Source organism: Oryzias latipes, chromosome 11 (assembly GCF_002234675.1).
Source record: "Oryzias latipes chromosome 11, ASM223467v1".
Lineage (NCBI taxonomy): Eukaryota > Metazoa > Chordata > Actinopteri > Beloniformes > Adrianichthyidae > Oryzias > Oryzias latipes.
Window position 1 is genome coordinate 4,710,046 of NC_019869.2, and position 16,659 is coordinate 4,726,704.

Sequence of the window (16,659 nt, forward strand, 5' to 3'; positions counted from 1 at the left end):
CGCAGTTCTCACATTAAAGGTCTCCGATTAATTCCTTCATTTTTAACACAGGAATTAAGATTTTTGTCCAGTTTGAACATGGCATTGCTGGATGCTTTGTCTAATATCTTATTAAAATTACAAACTTTAAAGGAAAAGTGGCTACATTTTTAAATCAAAACAAGACTGCTCGCTGCCCCACCACCCCATCAGGGCAGTAACCTCCTGCACCACACCCTACATATCTGTTCACTTTATTTTTGCACATACTTTTATATTTTTTTCAAACAATTTAACAGGTTTCAGTTTACTTTATTTACTTCATTTATTTGTTATGCTTTGAGTTACCAGTGCTGAGGGAACCACTGTTGCTGCTGCTGGAACCATCAAGTCAGGCCTCACACAACAATGCATGCCAGTCAGCAGAGGCCTTATATTCAGCAGGCAGCTTATTGGACTAAACCATCGCCCAGGGGACAAGACATTCGTTTGTGTTGCTTTGCTTTAGTTTCCATTTTGATGTTCTTTATTTTCATTCATTTGTGTTATGTTAATTTACCACAGGATGGGCATTAGTTTAGTCTGTTGTATTTTGTCTAAGTCTTTTGAAGTTCCCCCTTGTGTGTCTGATCAGCCACTATATTTGTTCCCTTGTGTTTCAATTAGGAAGTTCAGTTTAAGTAAGCTTGTTTGTCTGTTCAGTTGTCCTCTGTTGAATTTAAAGCTTGAGTTAATTTTGTTACTTTGACCTCTCAAGGGCCAATTTTTGCCCAATTACACGTTTCAAAAATAAATTTGAAAATTTTTGATAAAATTGTTTGCTGTCTTTGTCTTATACTGCTCGGTCCACCACAAAGACCTGACAAAATGGTGAAATGGAAAGAGAGAAAAAAATTTGAACAGTTTGTAAACTTCCGGTGACGTAATCAAACGTCTGTTTCGTCAGCCCTGCGACACCGGAAATGTAGTTCAGCCAACGGAATCGTCCGGTAGTTGTGGCGGTAAGTGTGTCCGCATTGGAAATGAGCGAAATCCTTGAAGTTTCCGTGAATCTTAGCAACACCGTGCTATAAAGACAGCTAACCAGAACATATTCTCCAGTGGGTCATTGGATACTGGACGAAGAAAGCTCTCATGCTAACGTTAGTTGCTAGCCGGGTTGGGGGGGGGGGGGGGGGTGCTCTCTTGGTTTGGGGATGCACACTGATGCACATGATCAGCAGGTCCTCTGACCGGACTGGAGAGCCCCAGAGCCGGCGCGAATTTAGCATCGCCTGCTAAACGACGCGAGCTAACAAACATAAGCTAACAACAGAGCAGCCGGTGGCTCGTGCCCACTTTGCAGATGCTTTTAGCACGTTTTTTCTTTTTGTCTTTTTCTTTGATTGGACCTTGTTTTGCCAGTGTGTCACATTGTTTAAGAAGGACCAGTTGAACGTTTTTATTTTTTTAAAGGTAATACATTTGATTTTAAGCTTAGTTCTATTCTTATTATTCGGAAAATACTTTAAATGCATTTATTTAGAGTAAACACAGATTTAAAGCATTAATTAGCATAATCTTTAAGACTTAAAGCTAAAACAGGTGAAACAAACTGCTTGACTTTGAGTTAAATTTATGGTTTTGTCTAATAACATCTTGGTGCAGGAGGGTGGAGGTCATGTTTCTCCAAAATGAACCCGGTACGCAAACGCCTCAGACTTAGCCCATCCCAAGCACAACTCAGGAGCAGCAGCGCCCCGAAGGCCTCCCCGTCTGACCCTCTTTCCAATGACGCCCCATCGCCTTCGGCTTCTGCTGGAGCCGGAACGGAAGAGGAGGAAGGGTACTTGTTGGTGGAGGAAGACACCGCTGACTCCAGCCTTGTCATCACCATGGGTAACTTACAGAAAACGCCCTTCTAACCACAACGTAAAGCTAATTACAGCTGTGCATTTGGACTGATGTCTGCATGTTTTTGTCTCTCAGAGGAAAGCCAGATGGAAGTGAAGATGCAGAGGAAGAAGCCGGCGAGGAAGAAGAGGAAGGCGCTGAATGAGGAGCCGCCTCAAGACAAAGTCAAGGCCTCGGAGACCGAAGAAGAGGAGGATACAGGGGTGGATGTGGAAATTGACAAACAGCTTGACCAGTCTTTGGAGACAAAGTCCAAACAGCACAACCTGACAGCTGTGAATGTCAAAAACATCATCCATGTAGGTTTCTCCCACCCCAAACTCAATGTTTTTTTCTTTCCTTGACCTTGAAGTTTTTAAAATATCTAAATCAGAGGTGAGCATGGTGAAAGTAAATTTATTTGCAGACACTGTGGTAAAACATCAAACGCAGCTCTTAATTCTGCTACACTACGGTAATGCACAATTGAGACCCTCAAGGATATATGAGTCTTCTTTTCTGATAAAATAAATGGACCTTTTTTGCAGAAACCCAGATATTTGACAGTTTTTTTCACTCATTTTGACTTCTGGTTCTCAGGAAGTGATCACCAACGAGCACGTAGTCGCCATGATGAAAGCGGCCATCAACGAGACCGAAGCTGTTCCTCCCTTTGTGAGTCTCCACCTTCACTGATGCCATTTAAAACCTCCTGTTTTGTATGATTTCAACGAGACTTTTCTTTGTTCAGGAGCCTAAAATGACTCGATCCAAGTTTAAAGAAGTTGTGGAGAAGGGAGTGGTGAGTGTGGAGTCTGTTATCTTTTAATTTACAACTGATTTGGTTCCTAAAGTGACTTTATCTTTCCAGGTGATTCCCACATGGAACATTTCTCCTATCAAAAAGAGCAGCGATGTCAACAAGGTAAAATAAACACACACAAAGACAGTTGTTTGTTCAGTTCAAGGGTCTGCAACCTGAAGCTCTGGAGCCTCCTGTGGCTCTTTTATCCCTTCATTGTGGCTCTTTGGCTTTAACGCAAAAGGCTAATGTTTTGAATAAATCACAGGTTTATAGTTTGGGTTAATTTCTTTAGTTAGGTTTATCATTTATATCATAGATAACTGACAAAAATGATGCTAATAGCTTTAATTTACTTTCAGAGTGGTTTTTTATTTATGCAATTTTTGTATATTATATATATATAGATTTAAAAAAAAATCTACAGATATTTTTCTGAAATTTCTCAGAATCACTTTATTTTTCAAATGTATAGATTAGGAAGCTTATGTTTACAGTCATAGTCAGTGATTGATTGTTTTCAGGTAAATGTTATTTTTGATAGGGAAACGTGCTGTTCCAAAGGGGAGCTGATGGTTTACAGTTATGTCCAACATTCAATAAATGGTCTGAATGATTTCAGTTATATTTATACTAAAGTTTTAAAGTGATACTTGTTTCTATGAGATCCTTTGCTGTGCCTCAAAAAAGGTCAAGTACAATATGATTGTCCAGTAAAAGAAAAGTTGTGCATTTCTAAAAATAAAATAAAAAATAAAAAGGAAATCTAAACTTTGTGTTACTGTAAACACCTAACTATCGGGGCAGCAATCAGCCACAGTTTCAGGAGAAATATCGGGATTGGCTGGAAAAAATTATACCGGCCCATCCCTTAAAAAAAAAAAAGACTCTAAGCCAATGCTGTGATGTTTTATTTTTTTATAGTAAAAGGTGAAAAAAAGACCAAACTCAGATTCTGAAAAATGTCATGATTGATTTATATTTTTTATTGAAGCAAATCTGCTGCAGATTTAGGTGGATCTTAGTTGACATTTATTTTGCGTCTTATTTTGAAAGGAACTTGTTTGTGCTGCTCTTAAAAGTAAAATAAATTTAAAAAAATTACATTTAGAAACACATAACTGTAACATATAACTAATTCAGATTTTCAAAATATTAAAAAAGCTACGTACATACTATAAACGAAAGACTTAAAGGCCACAAATTTGTATTTTCTAAACGGCAAAATAGAACTTTTGGGTTATGGTGCATAAAAAAACAGGCCCAAAGTGACTTTCAGCATTAAAGGTTGCAGACTCCAAGGTTAGACATTTTCCCTTTGTCAGCCAAATTGAAGTTTTTGCCTTGTTATTATTAATATTATTATTATTAATATTATTATTATTAGTCCTTTCAAGCAAGAGGACACACAGTTTTACCCTTAAGTGGGAATGGTTTCAGAGATCTCAAATCTTTTATTAATTAATAATATTTCTTTTTAATTAAAACGTTTTTTAATCAAAATTAAATTAAAATCTTTTAATTACATGTTCTGACGTAATCATGCTTTTTTAAGTTGTGAAAAATTCCTTAAAGGTTAAATTAAAGTTTCAAATGTACAATAAAAAAAGACCCAGTCAGATAAAAAAAAAATCATGTTTTTATCATCTTCCTGTGGCATTTTTCTAAAGAATCTTAGGCTCAAACTTCTTTCTTCTTTATTTTTGAGTATTTCTTAAATCAAATCTTTGGGAATCAGGAACAGACCAAAAAAAAGTCGGTTGAAAAAGGTTGAATTTTTTACGTAGATGCGGGCCACAAGCATCCTGCTCCGTGCCCACAGCTATGGCGAGGAGAAGTGGGGGCGGAGTTACTCAGCGCCACAACTGTATCCTAGAAAATGACTCGGGTTTTTTGATTTTGGCTAAAAACCGCATAATCATAATTAAAAAACCACCGGGAAGGCTTTGAAAAAAGATTAAAGATGATCAGAATTGGATTTAAAAATACATATTTTAAAGTTAAATTGTAAAAATTAATCTTTCTACTCTCATCTTCAGGCTCCTCAGTTTGTGGACATCCCATTAGATGAGGAGGACTCTTCGGATGAGGAGTATCGTCCAGATGAAGAAGACGAGGACGAGACCGCTGAAGATGTGAGGATTTTTGAACAGTGTGGATTATTGATCAGTTCCTAATGCTGATCAATAACTTTTTGGGCAATTTTACTATCAGACATTCCATGAAAGTGACATGGAAAGCACAGCGTCGTCTCCCAGGGGAAGTCGACTCAATCGAGGGGAGGAGGACAGCTGCAGCCCCTGGCAGGTGATGTTTGTCAAAAGATTTCAGACAAAAATCACAACCAGTTGAACTGTAAACAGTTTCATTTTATGACTTTATGAACATAGCTTTCAAATCAAGCAAGTCACTTCATAGTTTTTGCAGGGTAACATAATTATTTATTGTGAAAAACAGAAATCCTGCTTTTGGCCTGGACTTTTAATTTGAAAGGACTTGAAATAAGATAACTGTCAATATTTCAAGGATAAGACATAGTTTGATCATTAAAATGAAGCTGTAAAAGTTCTGTTATTCAGTCACTAAACTAAATGTTTTTGACTTTATAAAGTGAAAGAAAAAGCAGGAGGTTTTCCTGTTTTGGTATAAAATAACTCTATTGACCATCAAACTATTTAAGTATTTCAGGTTCTGTTCAAATAAAACTAAGGCGTGTGTTTGTAAAACCAATATTCTCGTTTTTTTTTTTTTTTTTTTTTTTTTACTCATCAGAGCTCTCGGGTTCAGTTAAGACGCTCAAAGTTGGGGTCAATGGGACCACCCCCTCCCCCCAAAACCCCGCCCCCCAAAGCGGTGACTGACAGCACCTTCCTGGAGAAGCTCCACGCAGTGGAAAAGGAGCTTGCAGACTGTTTGGAGCCCTACCAGGTAACCCCTAACTCTGTTCCACATCACAATCCTTCCTGTTCAGCTGGCACTTAAAGTCAGAAGGATAAAGATGCTGTCCTTAGTATAAAATAAGGAAACATTAGTTATTGGTTAACAATTTGTGTGTTTTATAAAGAGAGAAGCCTGTAAAGCTGTTTAACTGAGCATTTCTGCCTCACAATGTTTTATCTACCTATTTAGATGTGATGCAACACATGGATAGGATTGTTTTAGCTATGCAGTACGCTATTTTAAATGGTTAGCAGCTGCTAGAGTTTAAAAAATCAGTACAAAGGCTGCAGCACCACTTTATTTATTAACGATGGACATTCAGTCGTTTTTGCTATAGCGTTAAAACTGGACTTGAAAGTTAAACCATCTTAAAAATTTGGAGAGATTCAGGCTGTATTCAGACTTTTCCCCAAAAACAGATGTTCAGGCTTGGACTTGTAGGCTCAAAAACTTGTCTCTTTTGGTTTGGGATTTGAAAAAGAAAAAGAGATTGTTTTTTAATTTTATTTTAAATAAGAGTTAAATGGCGAGACAGCAGAATGACAGCTGCTAAGGGACCGTCTACAAACTGCTAGCCCTTGGAAAAAGTGACAATAAAAGAAAATCAACAATCTCTCCAAAACAACTGAAACCAATAAATATTTTCATTAATATGAGCTAATCATGAAAACTCATCATATTCAGCAAACAACAATGATTTTGGAAAGGAGTAATTTTAGGAATTTTTAATGGAGATATGAATCACATTTGATCAAAAATGTTGAATAGTTTTGGTGTTCAATGATAAAATAATGTGAATAAAATAAAAATAGGGGAAGCCTGGATCTGTTTTTTAACTCTGTTCATTTTTTAATGTGTTACAAAGTACCGGATCAGGAGGTTCTCAAAATCAAATACTTGAAATCCGATTGGGGTTGAAACCTAATCTCGCATGTTTGCCAACTCCAGCCGCTGGCGGAGTCAGAGGACGAGGCTGGCGTGATGGCATGTCGAACTCGCTCCAAGCGTCCTCTGAGGGATGTTCCGCTGGGCCAGCTGGAGGCCAAGCTCCGAGCTCCTGACATCACTCCCGACATGTACGACTCAAGCTCCGCCCCCGAGGACAGGGACTGGACGGATTGGCTGAGAAGCTTGATGAGTTCAGAAGTAGATAACGAAGGTGCATAAATCTCCCATTAATGAGACTTAACTTCCTTTTCAAGTGAATTTTTTTAATTGAATCTGCTTAATGATTTTGGGATGAGCCAATCCGTGTCTCCATCACTTAATCTTAACAAATTACTTAGAACCAGCGTCTAAAGGAGCATCCAGGAACTGAGCCGTCACCTTAAAACCAACAAGATCTTCTATCAAGTGTTATTTAGCAGCCAAACATTATGAGCTTATAGTTTAAAATGTTTATTAATGTCTCTCTTGCAGATGAATGTGATGATGAAGATGATCCAGAGTACAACTTTCTGGCAGACACTGACGAGCCAGATGTGGAAGATTACCGCGACGACAAGGCTGTCCGCATCACCAGTCAGTACTCACAAATACAAAAATCTGATTCTATTCACCATCCAACGCCATTTAAACACTGTTATTTGTTTAAATTGAAATGAATGTGGTTGATTTCTGAGAGCATTTCTCTGTCCTGCAGAGAAGGAGGTTAACGAGCTAATGGAAGAACTCTTTGAAACGGTACAAAAATCATTTTGTTCTGTAAAAGATGCGCAACTGTTATTGAACTTCCTCTGCAAATGAGGCGGACAAATACCAGGGACCAGATTCTGCTCTCCTTACTTCAAAGTTAGTCCCCCCACAATCTAGCGGATATGTTTTTAAAATCCCAAGTTGCGATTAAAAAGCCACAATGTGTTCGTGTCACAGACATGATCTGTTCTCCCACTTAAAAGATGTAATTTTCATCATAGGTAAACCTCAACTATGAGAGACATGGGAAAATAAATCCAGAAAATCACATGGTCTGATTTTTAAAGACTTGATTTGTAAATTATGGTGGAAAATAAGTACTGAATACTTTATTATATACACTTTGTTGGCAATGAGAGCAGTATTCTGTAAGTCTTCACAAGATTCTAAGAATAATAATACAATTATCATAGTTTTTTTAGATGTAAAATTAAATCTACATGTGCTAAACATAAGGAGTTTGTCTGTTCTTTGTGTTAGCTCAAAGAGGACCTGGCATCACAGGAAGTGGATGACGAAGGCCATGAGGAAGAGGAGGAACCACAAGAAGACAGACAAACTGTTCATTCACACCCCGCTCCGGACCCGCACACGTGTGTAGCACAACAGGACACAATGTCAGGCGGTTGTGTTTGTGTCTGATTCTTTTTTTTTTCTTTTTGGGGTGTGTGTTGATTTTAGAGAGGCGGTTGAGGCAGAGGCGGAGGAGGAATGGGTCCCAGGGCTACGTACGGTGAAGCAGCAACTGGCTTTTATCAGGAACCGACAGCAAACAAATGCACATTATCATAAATACTTCCAGTGTCCAGAACCGAACACACTGAAGTTGAACGCTCAGCAAAAGATGAGACTACAGCAGCAGCTGCAGCAGGTACATGGTTGTCCCAGGAGAAGGCAAAGCATTTTCCTTAAGACCCACTCCAATAAAATTGATGTTTTTTAAACATGTTCCTGTGGCATTTTTCTAAAGGGAAGATTAAGCTCAAAATGGCATTTTGGAGTATTTTTCAAATTCAAATAGTTGTGAATGAGAAGTGAAAAAGATCTGAAAAGTAGAGAATACTCAGGGGTGGGTTACAAGCTCTATGGTTTGAGTTCTCCACTGTGGGGAGGGGAAGGGAGGCAAATTTTCTGACCAACTCATAGAAACTGTCCTAGAAAACAACACAGGTTTAGGGATTTTGGCTCCAAACAGCGTAACCGTGGGAACGCTTTGAAGATAAACGAAAAGATGATCGGGGTGGGTCTTTAACGTAAAAACTATTTAAATGAATGATTATGTTTCCTTGTATTTGTCAGCATGTTCAGCTGCTGACTCAGATTCATCTGCTGTGTTTGCCTGTGGTCAAACTGCACAGTGAGGCTGAGACCACCAAACAGTTCCTGGTAACTCGCAGCCACCCGAAGATCGCCTGAAGCTTGTTGTTCAGACAGAAACTACCGCTAACGCATTGATCTGATTCTCAGTTTGAGTTGGACATGCTGGCTCAGGGCGGTGAGCTCATCCGATCTGCAGGCCAGCCCGGATTCTGCAGCGCTTTCAGAGCGTCCAATCTGCAGGGGGCGCTGGAGCTGCTGGAGGAGCTGCATCAGACTCCCATCAACTATGAACCGCAGCACCACCCGCCAGATGCCAGAGGATACAGTGAGTAACCAGACGACAGCAACTGGCTGTTCTGATGAGGCTCAAAGAAGAAAAAAACCTGGATCTTAGTAGTTTTGGTTTAGCCGACTCTTTCTGTCTTAATCTGCTCAGTGCGCTGTTTTCCCGTCATGCCTGCTGAGCTGGCCTGGCTTTTTGCAACCCGGCCGGTGTTCCTCTACCCAGAGCTGCTGCCGTGTGCCAGTCTGGATCCGGCGCTGTACTGCCCCCGCAGGACGGCAGCTTTCACTGCAGCTGAGGACTGGTAAGTTCAGAGATCAAAGTTTAAAGCCAAAGAAACTTTTTTTTCGGGGCCCAGAAGTATTTTTAAATAGTTGTGTATTTGTGTTTTACCAGCCTGCTGGTTCTTGGCCTCAGAAATATGGGAGGGTCATGTGACCCGCCTAAACTCGTGTCTCAGTTTCTGTTGAGGAAAACCGTGGTTCAGGTCCGAAGAAGAATCCTGCAGTGCTGCAGGCCCGGGTTTCCTGACAACATTGTCAAGGTAAAAAAAAGAAAAACAAAAAACACCTGAGTATAAGTCAGTGACCTGAAGCTGACTTTGAAATATTTGCAGGCTTTCAGGTATCAGCAGGTGTTGTGGCCAATGCCGGTTGCCTGTCATCCTGTGGATCCTGCAGAGCGACGCCCCCCTGTGGAGAGGGAGGAGAAGGTCTTGCCTCTGTGGCTTGTGGTATGACAGCTGTGTCTGGCGGTGGAAACATCATAAATTGAGTTTTTACTTAAAAGGCATTCAAATGTGCTTTTTTCTGAGCAAACAGGTCATTGTTTTCACTTTCATCATACAGCTTCAGTCTGACACCGACAAAATAAATATAAAAAACAGGATTTTTTTTATTTCTTAAAGTTGCAAACAGATTGAAAATCATTTCTCAGCATTCTCTACCATTATTGGTAGTGTTGCATGACAGTGTTGCCACCACAGTCAAGTTTGTAAAAAAAAGGCTGGGGTCCCTAAACGATGCTCAGACCGGTGCTTCAAAGAGCCAAAAGTGTGACAAAGCAGTGGGACATAGTAAAAGAGACAGTGTGAAGATGCTTTATTGAATTGCTTCTGACAGTCTGCATCTTTGGCTTCCCACACACTAAAGTAAAGGCATATTTCACCGCTCATCGCCATGACGACGGCCTTTTTTATTTCTTCCTTGGAGCATCGTATGCATTACTCCCATCCATAAGGTCCCAGAATTTGTATTTGGAAGTAAGGCAACACTTTAGTTCGCTTTGCATTTGGCATTTTTACTGAAGCTCCGCCTACCCACGCGGCATCGTCCATTCTTATGTGAGCCCGCCCACAATTGCTGGAAAGGTAACATAATTTGAGTTTCGGCACTCATCCTTAGTGATGAGTCTGACATTCACTAATAATCTTATTTCTCCTGTTTATTTCATTTATTTTATTATTTTTGTGGTTTCTTTATGCAGACGTGTCTCATCAGCAGCAACAGCCCCCCCCCCTCAAACAAAATAGTATATTTTTAAAGAAACTGTGACCACAAACCTGAGTAAATTTACAGACTGATGCAGACAGATGGTGTTATTGACCAGTTAAAAGCCATAAAAGAAATACCTGCATGTTACATCTGTCAAACATTTGTACATTTAAAATAAAAACCAATTTTATGTCACTGGTGAACTTCTCAGCTTAGAGATTTGAAGGATTTTGGTGCAAAACATTCATTTTTGCAAAAGCAACACTTATATATTTAGTTTAATTTGTTTACTCCTAGTAAAACTTTTGTTTATTAAAATGTGCAGAAAAGGTTTACATCTACTTCTGAGCATTTGGTAGATTGTAATTTTGTTTTTGTTTTTTCCTAGCGGAGCCTTCCCATCATCTATCTGTCAGTGAAACATGTCAACAGCCCGTCCGGCGCCATCCCAGAGGCCCCCGCCCCTTGCAGGAAAGGGAAACCCCGTCAGAGTCAGCTGGCCGTTCTGCGTTCTGCCTCTGTCACCTACAGCTTTCTCCCCGGATCCAAATACCCGCCGCGTCTACCTGCCAACCTGGACTTCAAACGAATCGGGTTTGTCTTGGTGCAGTCGCCGCTCCCCCCTCCCGTCCCCGACTCCTGCCCCCCGCCGGACAGCCCGACCAGCCCCTCTGTTTCCTCGCCAAGTCCTCCACGGGTCCTCCTTCACCGTCTACCTCTACCAAAGACCGACCCTTTCACGAACCTCACCCCCGTCTCCACGGAAACCACTGAAAAGATCAGAGGCCACGTACAGACGCTAGCCGGCCTGAGGAGAAGGTCGCCTCCTTCGTGTCGAGCTGCCGGGAAACCCGGTGGGAAGGAGATGAAAGCTTCTTCCTTCTTTCAGAAAAGCTCAACCGACGTCCTCAGAACCAACCCCAAAGACGGGAGCGAGGGAGGAGTGAAGGACCCAAACGCAATGTCCGAATGTTCCCCTGGTTCAGGGCGGAGCATCGATTCTCCTCATCCAGAGGGGGCGGAGTCAGAAAGTGAACATGAAGTGACTGTTACCTTGTCCAGATCAGGAAAAGAAGAGCACTGTGGAGATGGAGAGACGTCTTCCGATGAGTCCAGATCGTCTGTCATCCACATTCAGGTAAAACAGGTTTATTTTGCTAAACCAGAACCAAACATGGGCTCTCAGATAGACCTTTTTTTTTTTTTTTGCTCTTCAGCTTCAAAACAAACATTTCATCGGAAATTATTTCGCCAAAAATGTCCTTTTAGACGTTATGCAAACCTCAGTCACAAAGAATCAGCATCTTTTAGGTTGCTAGGGTGGCATTTTTTTCCTGTTTTTGATAAATATTACCAGCTTTGTGCTTTCAGAATAAAGTTGCAAAGAACTTCAGATTTTGTTAACAACAGTATGATCATTATACTGTGTAATCCGAAAAAACTGAGGCCAAAAATCCGCTTCAAATCGGATCTTTGGTTCTTATCGGTTAACTTATTGGACCTAACCTAAAGTTTAAATAAATCTGTCTTTAATTGAAACTTAAATACTTTTTCATTGGAAATGAAATGAATGACTCTGTCCTCAGGAGAAGCTCTCCTCAGAAGAAACGGAGGATGATGACGATCTGAGGGAATCTGAGGATCTGGTGTTTGCCCAGGATTATCTCCACAGAGTAAGAGAAATACTTTTTTTCACTTTCACCTCTTATTTTGACAGTTCTGACACGGCCAAAAAAAACAAAAAACCAAAAAATAAAGCATGTTATTTTATGTCCCATTTTTACATTCATACTGGTTCCAGTAATAACATAAATATGCCAATAATTCAGTGAGAATGTGCGTCATCTGTAACATTTTTCTGTCTTTCGGGCAGGTTTGTGAGGCAGTGCAGGGGTGTTCGAGCCTTGCTGAGCAGCTGTTACAGGTTTTGGATGAATTTTCTGCTGCGGGGGTTCTGGAAGTTCTGTACGGCAGGTTAAGCCGAGTCCTGCAGCCGTGGCCTCAGCTGCTCAAAGACTTTGCTGCCTTCCTGAACCACAAGCAGGCTCGCAAATGTGGACTGGTAGCTGCCATCACTCTCCCATGAAAGTCGCTGTGATTTAAATTCAGTGAACACAATTTTTAAAATAAATCTTGTTTTTCTCGGTCAGCTGTTTGAACAGCAGCTGTTTAAACGCAGCAGGCAGTTTTTACGGCGACTGGGGCGCACCCTCGGAGAGAGCTCATTCCTCTACCAGGAAGTGGTTTCTGTGCTGCAGGGATGCTCCGCCCCTTCATCTGAAGACATGGACAAGGTGATATAACTGAGATCAGTGGATCTTAGATTTAAACAAAACTTTTTAGACAGCTTTTACTTTGGTTTAGAATCCCCTCCAATCATCTTGAGCTCTTTTAAAAGCGTTTCCAGTGGTCTTTTAATTCTAATTATACCATGGTCCGGGTGAATACTCGATTCTGATTGGCTGAAGGGTGTACATTAAAAAGTGATATACCACAGTGATAACCACACGGTGAAAAAAGAAGTTCCGGTCACCTAGCTTAAATGTTTCGTATCACTGCGTCGGCTTCTTTAAAACAACCTTTTGCTTCATCATTTGAACAAAAACAAGCGGTAAGAGGTGAACTTTCTCTCTGAACTGATGCTTTATTCAACCTATCGGAAAGATCAGCATATATATATATATATATATCCCTGAATCTTGACTGCAGCGGTGGTGGGGTGCGACGTGGACTATTTGTTACGTAACAAATAGTCCGCTTTTTGTGAAAAAAGCTAACCAAATTGGAAACAAAACAAGAATAAAGGACTAAAAACTGGTTAATATGTATCGCTTTTGTAAGTGACCGTTGTATAAGCGGGTTAATGGCCTTCGAAGTGTGCATTATTACTTTTTAACGCACTTCACGGAAGTGCGTTAAAAAGTAATAATGCACACTTCGTCGGCCATCAACCCTTACATATCCTATCTCTAGCCAAAATCCCCATTGCTTAGACGTCCAACCTAAAGGCCCGTACACACCGGGAAGAATATTCGCCAGCGTTTTTCGCCACGTTTTTTGTGTTCACACCTAGGCGATTTTCGCTGACGATGAGCCGAGCGAACATGCAATTTCATTCCCTGACATTAGATGGCGCTTAATGTAAACAGAAATACTCCTGTACACAGGGTGGCGCTGCGCAACTTTACGCTTCTTGAAGTCCCTTTTCACACAGAAGAAGAGAGCAAGTATTTACGCTCTTGTCAGAATCAAACAAAGAAAACATGAATATTTCAAGCACCAGTTGCGCCAACTGTTGCTTGGTTCGGGGATATTTTAGAATGTCCGTCATTATTTCGTTGCGGTAGTGTAGACGCTACTTGGTGTCTATCTTCTTCGCTGGTATGTGTGCTCAGAAAGGCAGTTTTGTGTTTGAGCGCCCCCAAGTAGTGTTTTACTGTAACTTCAGAAGCTCCAGACACGTGTGCAAAAGCGCCACTCTCATTGGTCGAATAGATTTCGACGCGGCGCGTCAAACCAAAAAAACGAACCCGAGGCGTTTTTTAAAAAGTATCGCTTTGACGCGTGGCGTTTTTTCGCGTCGGTGTTCACACTAACGTTGGGGCCCTTTGTTTAGTCACGAGGCGTTAAACGTCGGCGAAAATCGCGGGTGAAATTCGTCCCGGTGTGAACAGGCCTTAACACAACCTGTGCAACAAGAATGGCGGGCAACAATTTAAATTTATTTTAAATTTATTTTATTATTATTATTTATTTTCTTTATACATGTCCTGCATCATCAGAAAAATGCCACAAGAACATGTAAAAAAAAATTTTTTTATCAGAGTGGGTCTTTAAGTTCCCAAAAAAAAAAGACACCCTTCAGACATTTAGAACTTAAGTCTTTAACTTCTGCTGCTTCTTCTCTCAGGTCGCGTCTCTGCTCAGTCACCATGCAGACTTGCAGGTAGAGGTCCGGGAGTTCTTCCAGCAGCTCCACATCTGCTCGTTGCCAACAGCAACCGGCTCTGAACCTGCTGATGTGGGCTGGGCGTCTCAGAGCAACGAACACTGCGATGGGAAACGGGTTGACTGTTGCTCAGAAGAGGACAGAGACCAGGAGGAGCAGCGAGCCGTTTGTGCCAAAAACAGTAAATTGACTTCCACTGGAGAGAAGGTCGTCGTTTGGACCCGGTGAGAGCCAAATGTTCTTCAGTAACTTGCAGGGATTGTGGGTGACGCTATTGGTGTTTCAGTGTTAAATGGAGGAACCTAAACGGAGGCAGCAGAGGGTTTAACATCTTAAAGCCTCTCTTAAAGCACCGAAAGTCATTATTCTTCCAGAAAGTTCTACATGTTAAAACCTCTATAAATGTATTTAAGGCATTTAGAAAACACAAAAAAGGCTCATCCATGCCATGTTGTTGTTTTAGCGAAGCAGACCGCACCATTCTAACAGCCTGCCAGCAGAAAGGAGCCAGTAGAAAAACTTTCAGACAGATTTCTGCTCAGCTGGGAAACAAAACGGTCCATCAGGTAAGAGAAAGCGGTTTCTCTTCAGAAGAACCTCAAATTTTATCCTCTTACGTTTGAGCTAACAGGTTGTTTTATTATCAGGTGCAACTTCGTTTCCAGGACTTGATGAAACTGTTTTACACCTCATCCCAAAAATCCACAGCTTGGTCTTCAAAGGGCCAGCCAGTCAACAAACCCGAAGCAGCTCCCGACTAATCCCGGACTAACCCCCAAGTGGATGCCTGGCCTGAAAGGGTCTGCTGCAGTGCTTTAAGGCTGCAGCTGTTAAGCTGCAGGGTCATTAAAAGCACTAACGGTGGATTTTGTTCCAGCAGAGTGTGCTCGACAGCTGTGTCACAGCCTTCAGAATCACTGCATCAGTGCAAGATTGAGCGTTCACAATCATGAGTGATTGTAGTTCAGCTCGGAATGACCGAGAAATGTTAAATCCCGATCCTGGTTCAGTGGAGCAACTCCGCGAATCCTTCAAATGAATGTGGCGGTTTTTCCTGTTCCTCTCACTGCAGCTGTTCAAAGGTTTTTCTGGTGAAATTTCAACATTTTTATTGATCTTCACAGAGTCCAAAGCCATTTTTTAAATTTTATTTATAATAATATATATTCAAGACAAATTTGTATTACATTTTTAGAAATTGTCTTCTTGGAAATGGGAAAAGATCTGATCTTTACCTCAAGAATTAAGACGATTTAAATAAAAAAGTAAATGAAACCAATTTGCATCTTTTAAAACATATGTCCTCACTAAGTGTGCCAAATGTTTAAGATGGGATAGGGGGAAGACCTTACAGTTTTAATTTCATCTGGAAGCCACAAGCAGCAATTTCTTGATGGTATCGACTATAATAAAATTATAACTGTTTTATTACACAAACTCCAGATGAATTAATCTTAAAATTTTTGAATTGCTCTTCACTAATTCTTGAAAAAAACTTTGACTTTACAGTTTTACTAGATGGATTCATGGAGTTTCATCCTGTGTGACAATAGCAAATGAAAAGACATTTATAATCAATGGGCATTTGTTTGTAATTTATCTCCTCTGACCTCAAAGATCTGGGATTTCACTGTGACAAATTGTCAAATATAAAAAAATAAAAAGTTGTTAGAGAAGTCTCAAAAACTTCTGCCTTACGTTGTGTTTACGCCCCAACATTTTTTCACCAGCTGAGCAGTCAATACTAAACTTGGTAATAGAACTAAGATTGGTAATATGCCCAATTTTTGTCTCACATTTTTCTTATTTAACCCTCTGAAGATTTAGTTTATCCAGGCAGCGGCTGCTGTCTGATGCTAATGACAATAGTAATACAAGAAATGCCTACATTGTTTTGTATACGCAATAAAAAGTTAAAAATATGTTTTGAAATGCAAAAAAAGCAGCTTAACACTTCAAATCATTCATAATAAAACATCAGAAAGACTTGTGTAAATTAATACTTTGTAAATGTTATAAAGGGTGCTCCAACATTCCATGAACGTTTTGGTTAAATGTTTGATTATTCATGTTGAATATAAACAAACAAAATTTGATTTCAATAAAAAAAATTGAAACAAACTATTTATTTTCAGTATTTTTATTTTGTTTATACATTTATATTTGCTTAAATTTGGGATTGGCAAGCATTTGGCCAATGAGAAGATTACATCACATGTTTCCTGGTGGACCAATAGGAAGCGCTCATTCCGGTTTCCTTCCATGATGTCCCGCCTTTCGTTTGACACCGGGGGAACGATGCTGTAGTTTTTTTAATATTGTTTTT

General features: G+C 40.3%; 1 protein-coding gene across 1 annotated transcript; it reads left to right on the forward strand.

Annotated features, from left to right (window-relative positions):
* The first annotated feature begins 912 nt into the window (after window positions 1-912).
* Window positions 913-16,030, forward strand: LOC101164986 (GON-4-like protein). Its single transcript, XM_023959927.1, has 26 exons — window positions 913-980; window positions 1,627-1,857; window positions 1,948-2,171; window positions 2,452-2,526; window positions 2,603-2,653; window positions 2,723-2,776; window positions 4,693-4,788; window positions 4,868-4,960; window positions 5,426-5,581; window positions 6,542-6,752; window positions 7,013-7,114; window positions 7,236-7,276; window positions 7,769-7,881; window positions 7,970-8,159; window positions 8,588-8,674; window positions 8,756-8,933; window positions 9,045-9,195; window positions 9,288-9,435; window positions 9,508-9,624; window positions 10,773-11,522; window positions 11,971-12,057; window positions 12,258-12,446; window positions 12,535-12,678; window positions 14,295-14,557; window positions 14,797-14,899; window positions 14,981-16,030. The coding sequence occupies exons 2-26, from the start codon at window positions 1,653-1,655 to the stop codon at window positions 15,092-15,094; spliced, it is 3,942 nt and encodes a 1,313-aa protein (XP_023815695.1). The 5' UTR covers window positions 913-980; window positions 1,627-1,652; the 3' UTR covers window positions 15,095-16,030.
* Window positions 16,031-16,659: the final 629 nt, after the last annotated feature.

Bases quoted from the DNA above. Each gene is read 5' to 3' on its own strand.
- LOC101164986 (XM_023959927.1), top strand. From the start codon at position 1,653: ATGAACCCGGTACGCAAACGCCTCAGACTTAGCCCATCCCAAGCACAA. The intron at 7,115-7,235 runs GTCAGTACTCAC...TCTGTCCTGCAG, and splicing joins CAAGGCTGTCCGCATCACCA to AGAAGGAGGTTAACGAGCTA. The intron at 11,523-11,970 runs GTAAAACAGGTT...CTCTGTCCTCAG, and splicing joins CGTCTGTCATCCACATTCAG to GAGAAGCTCTCCTCAGAAGA.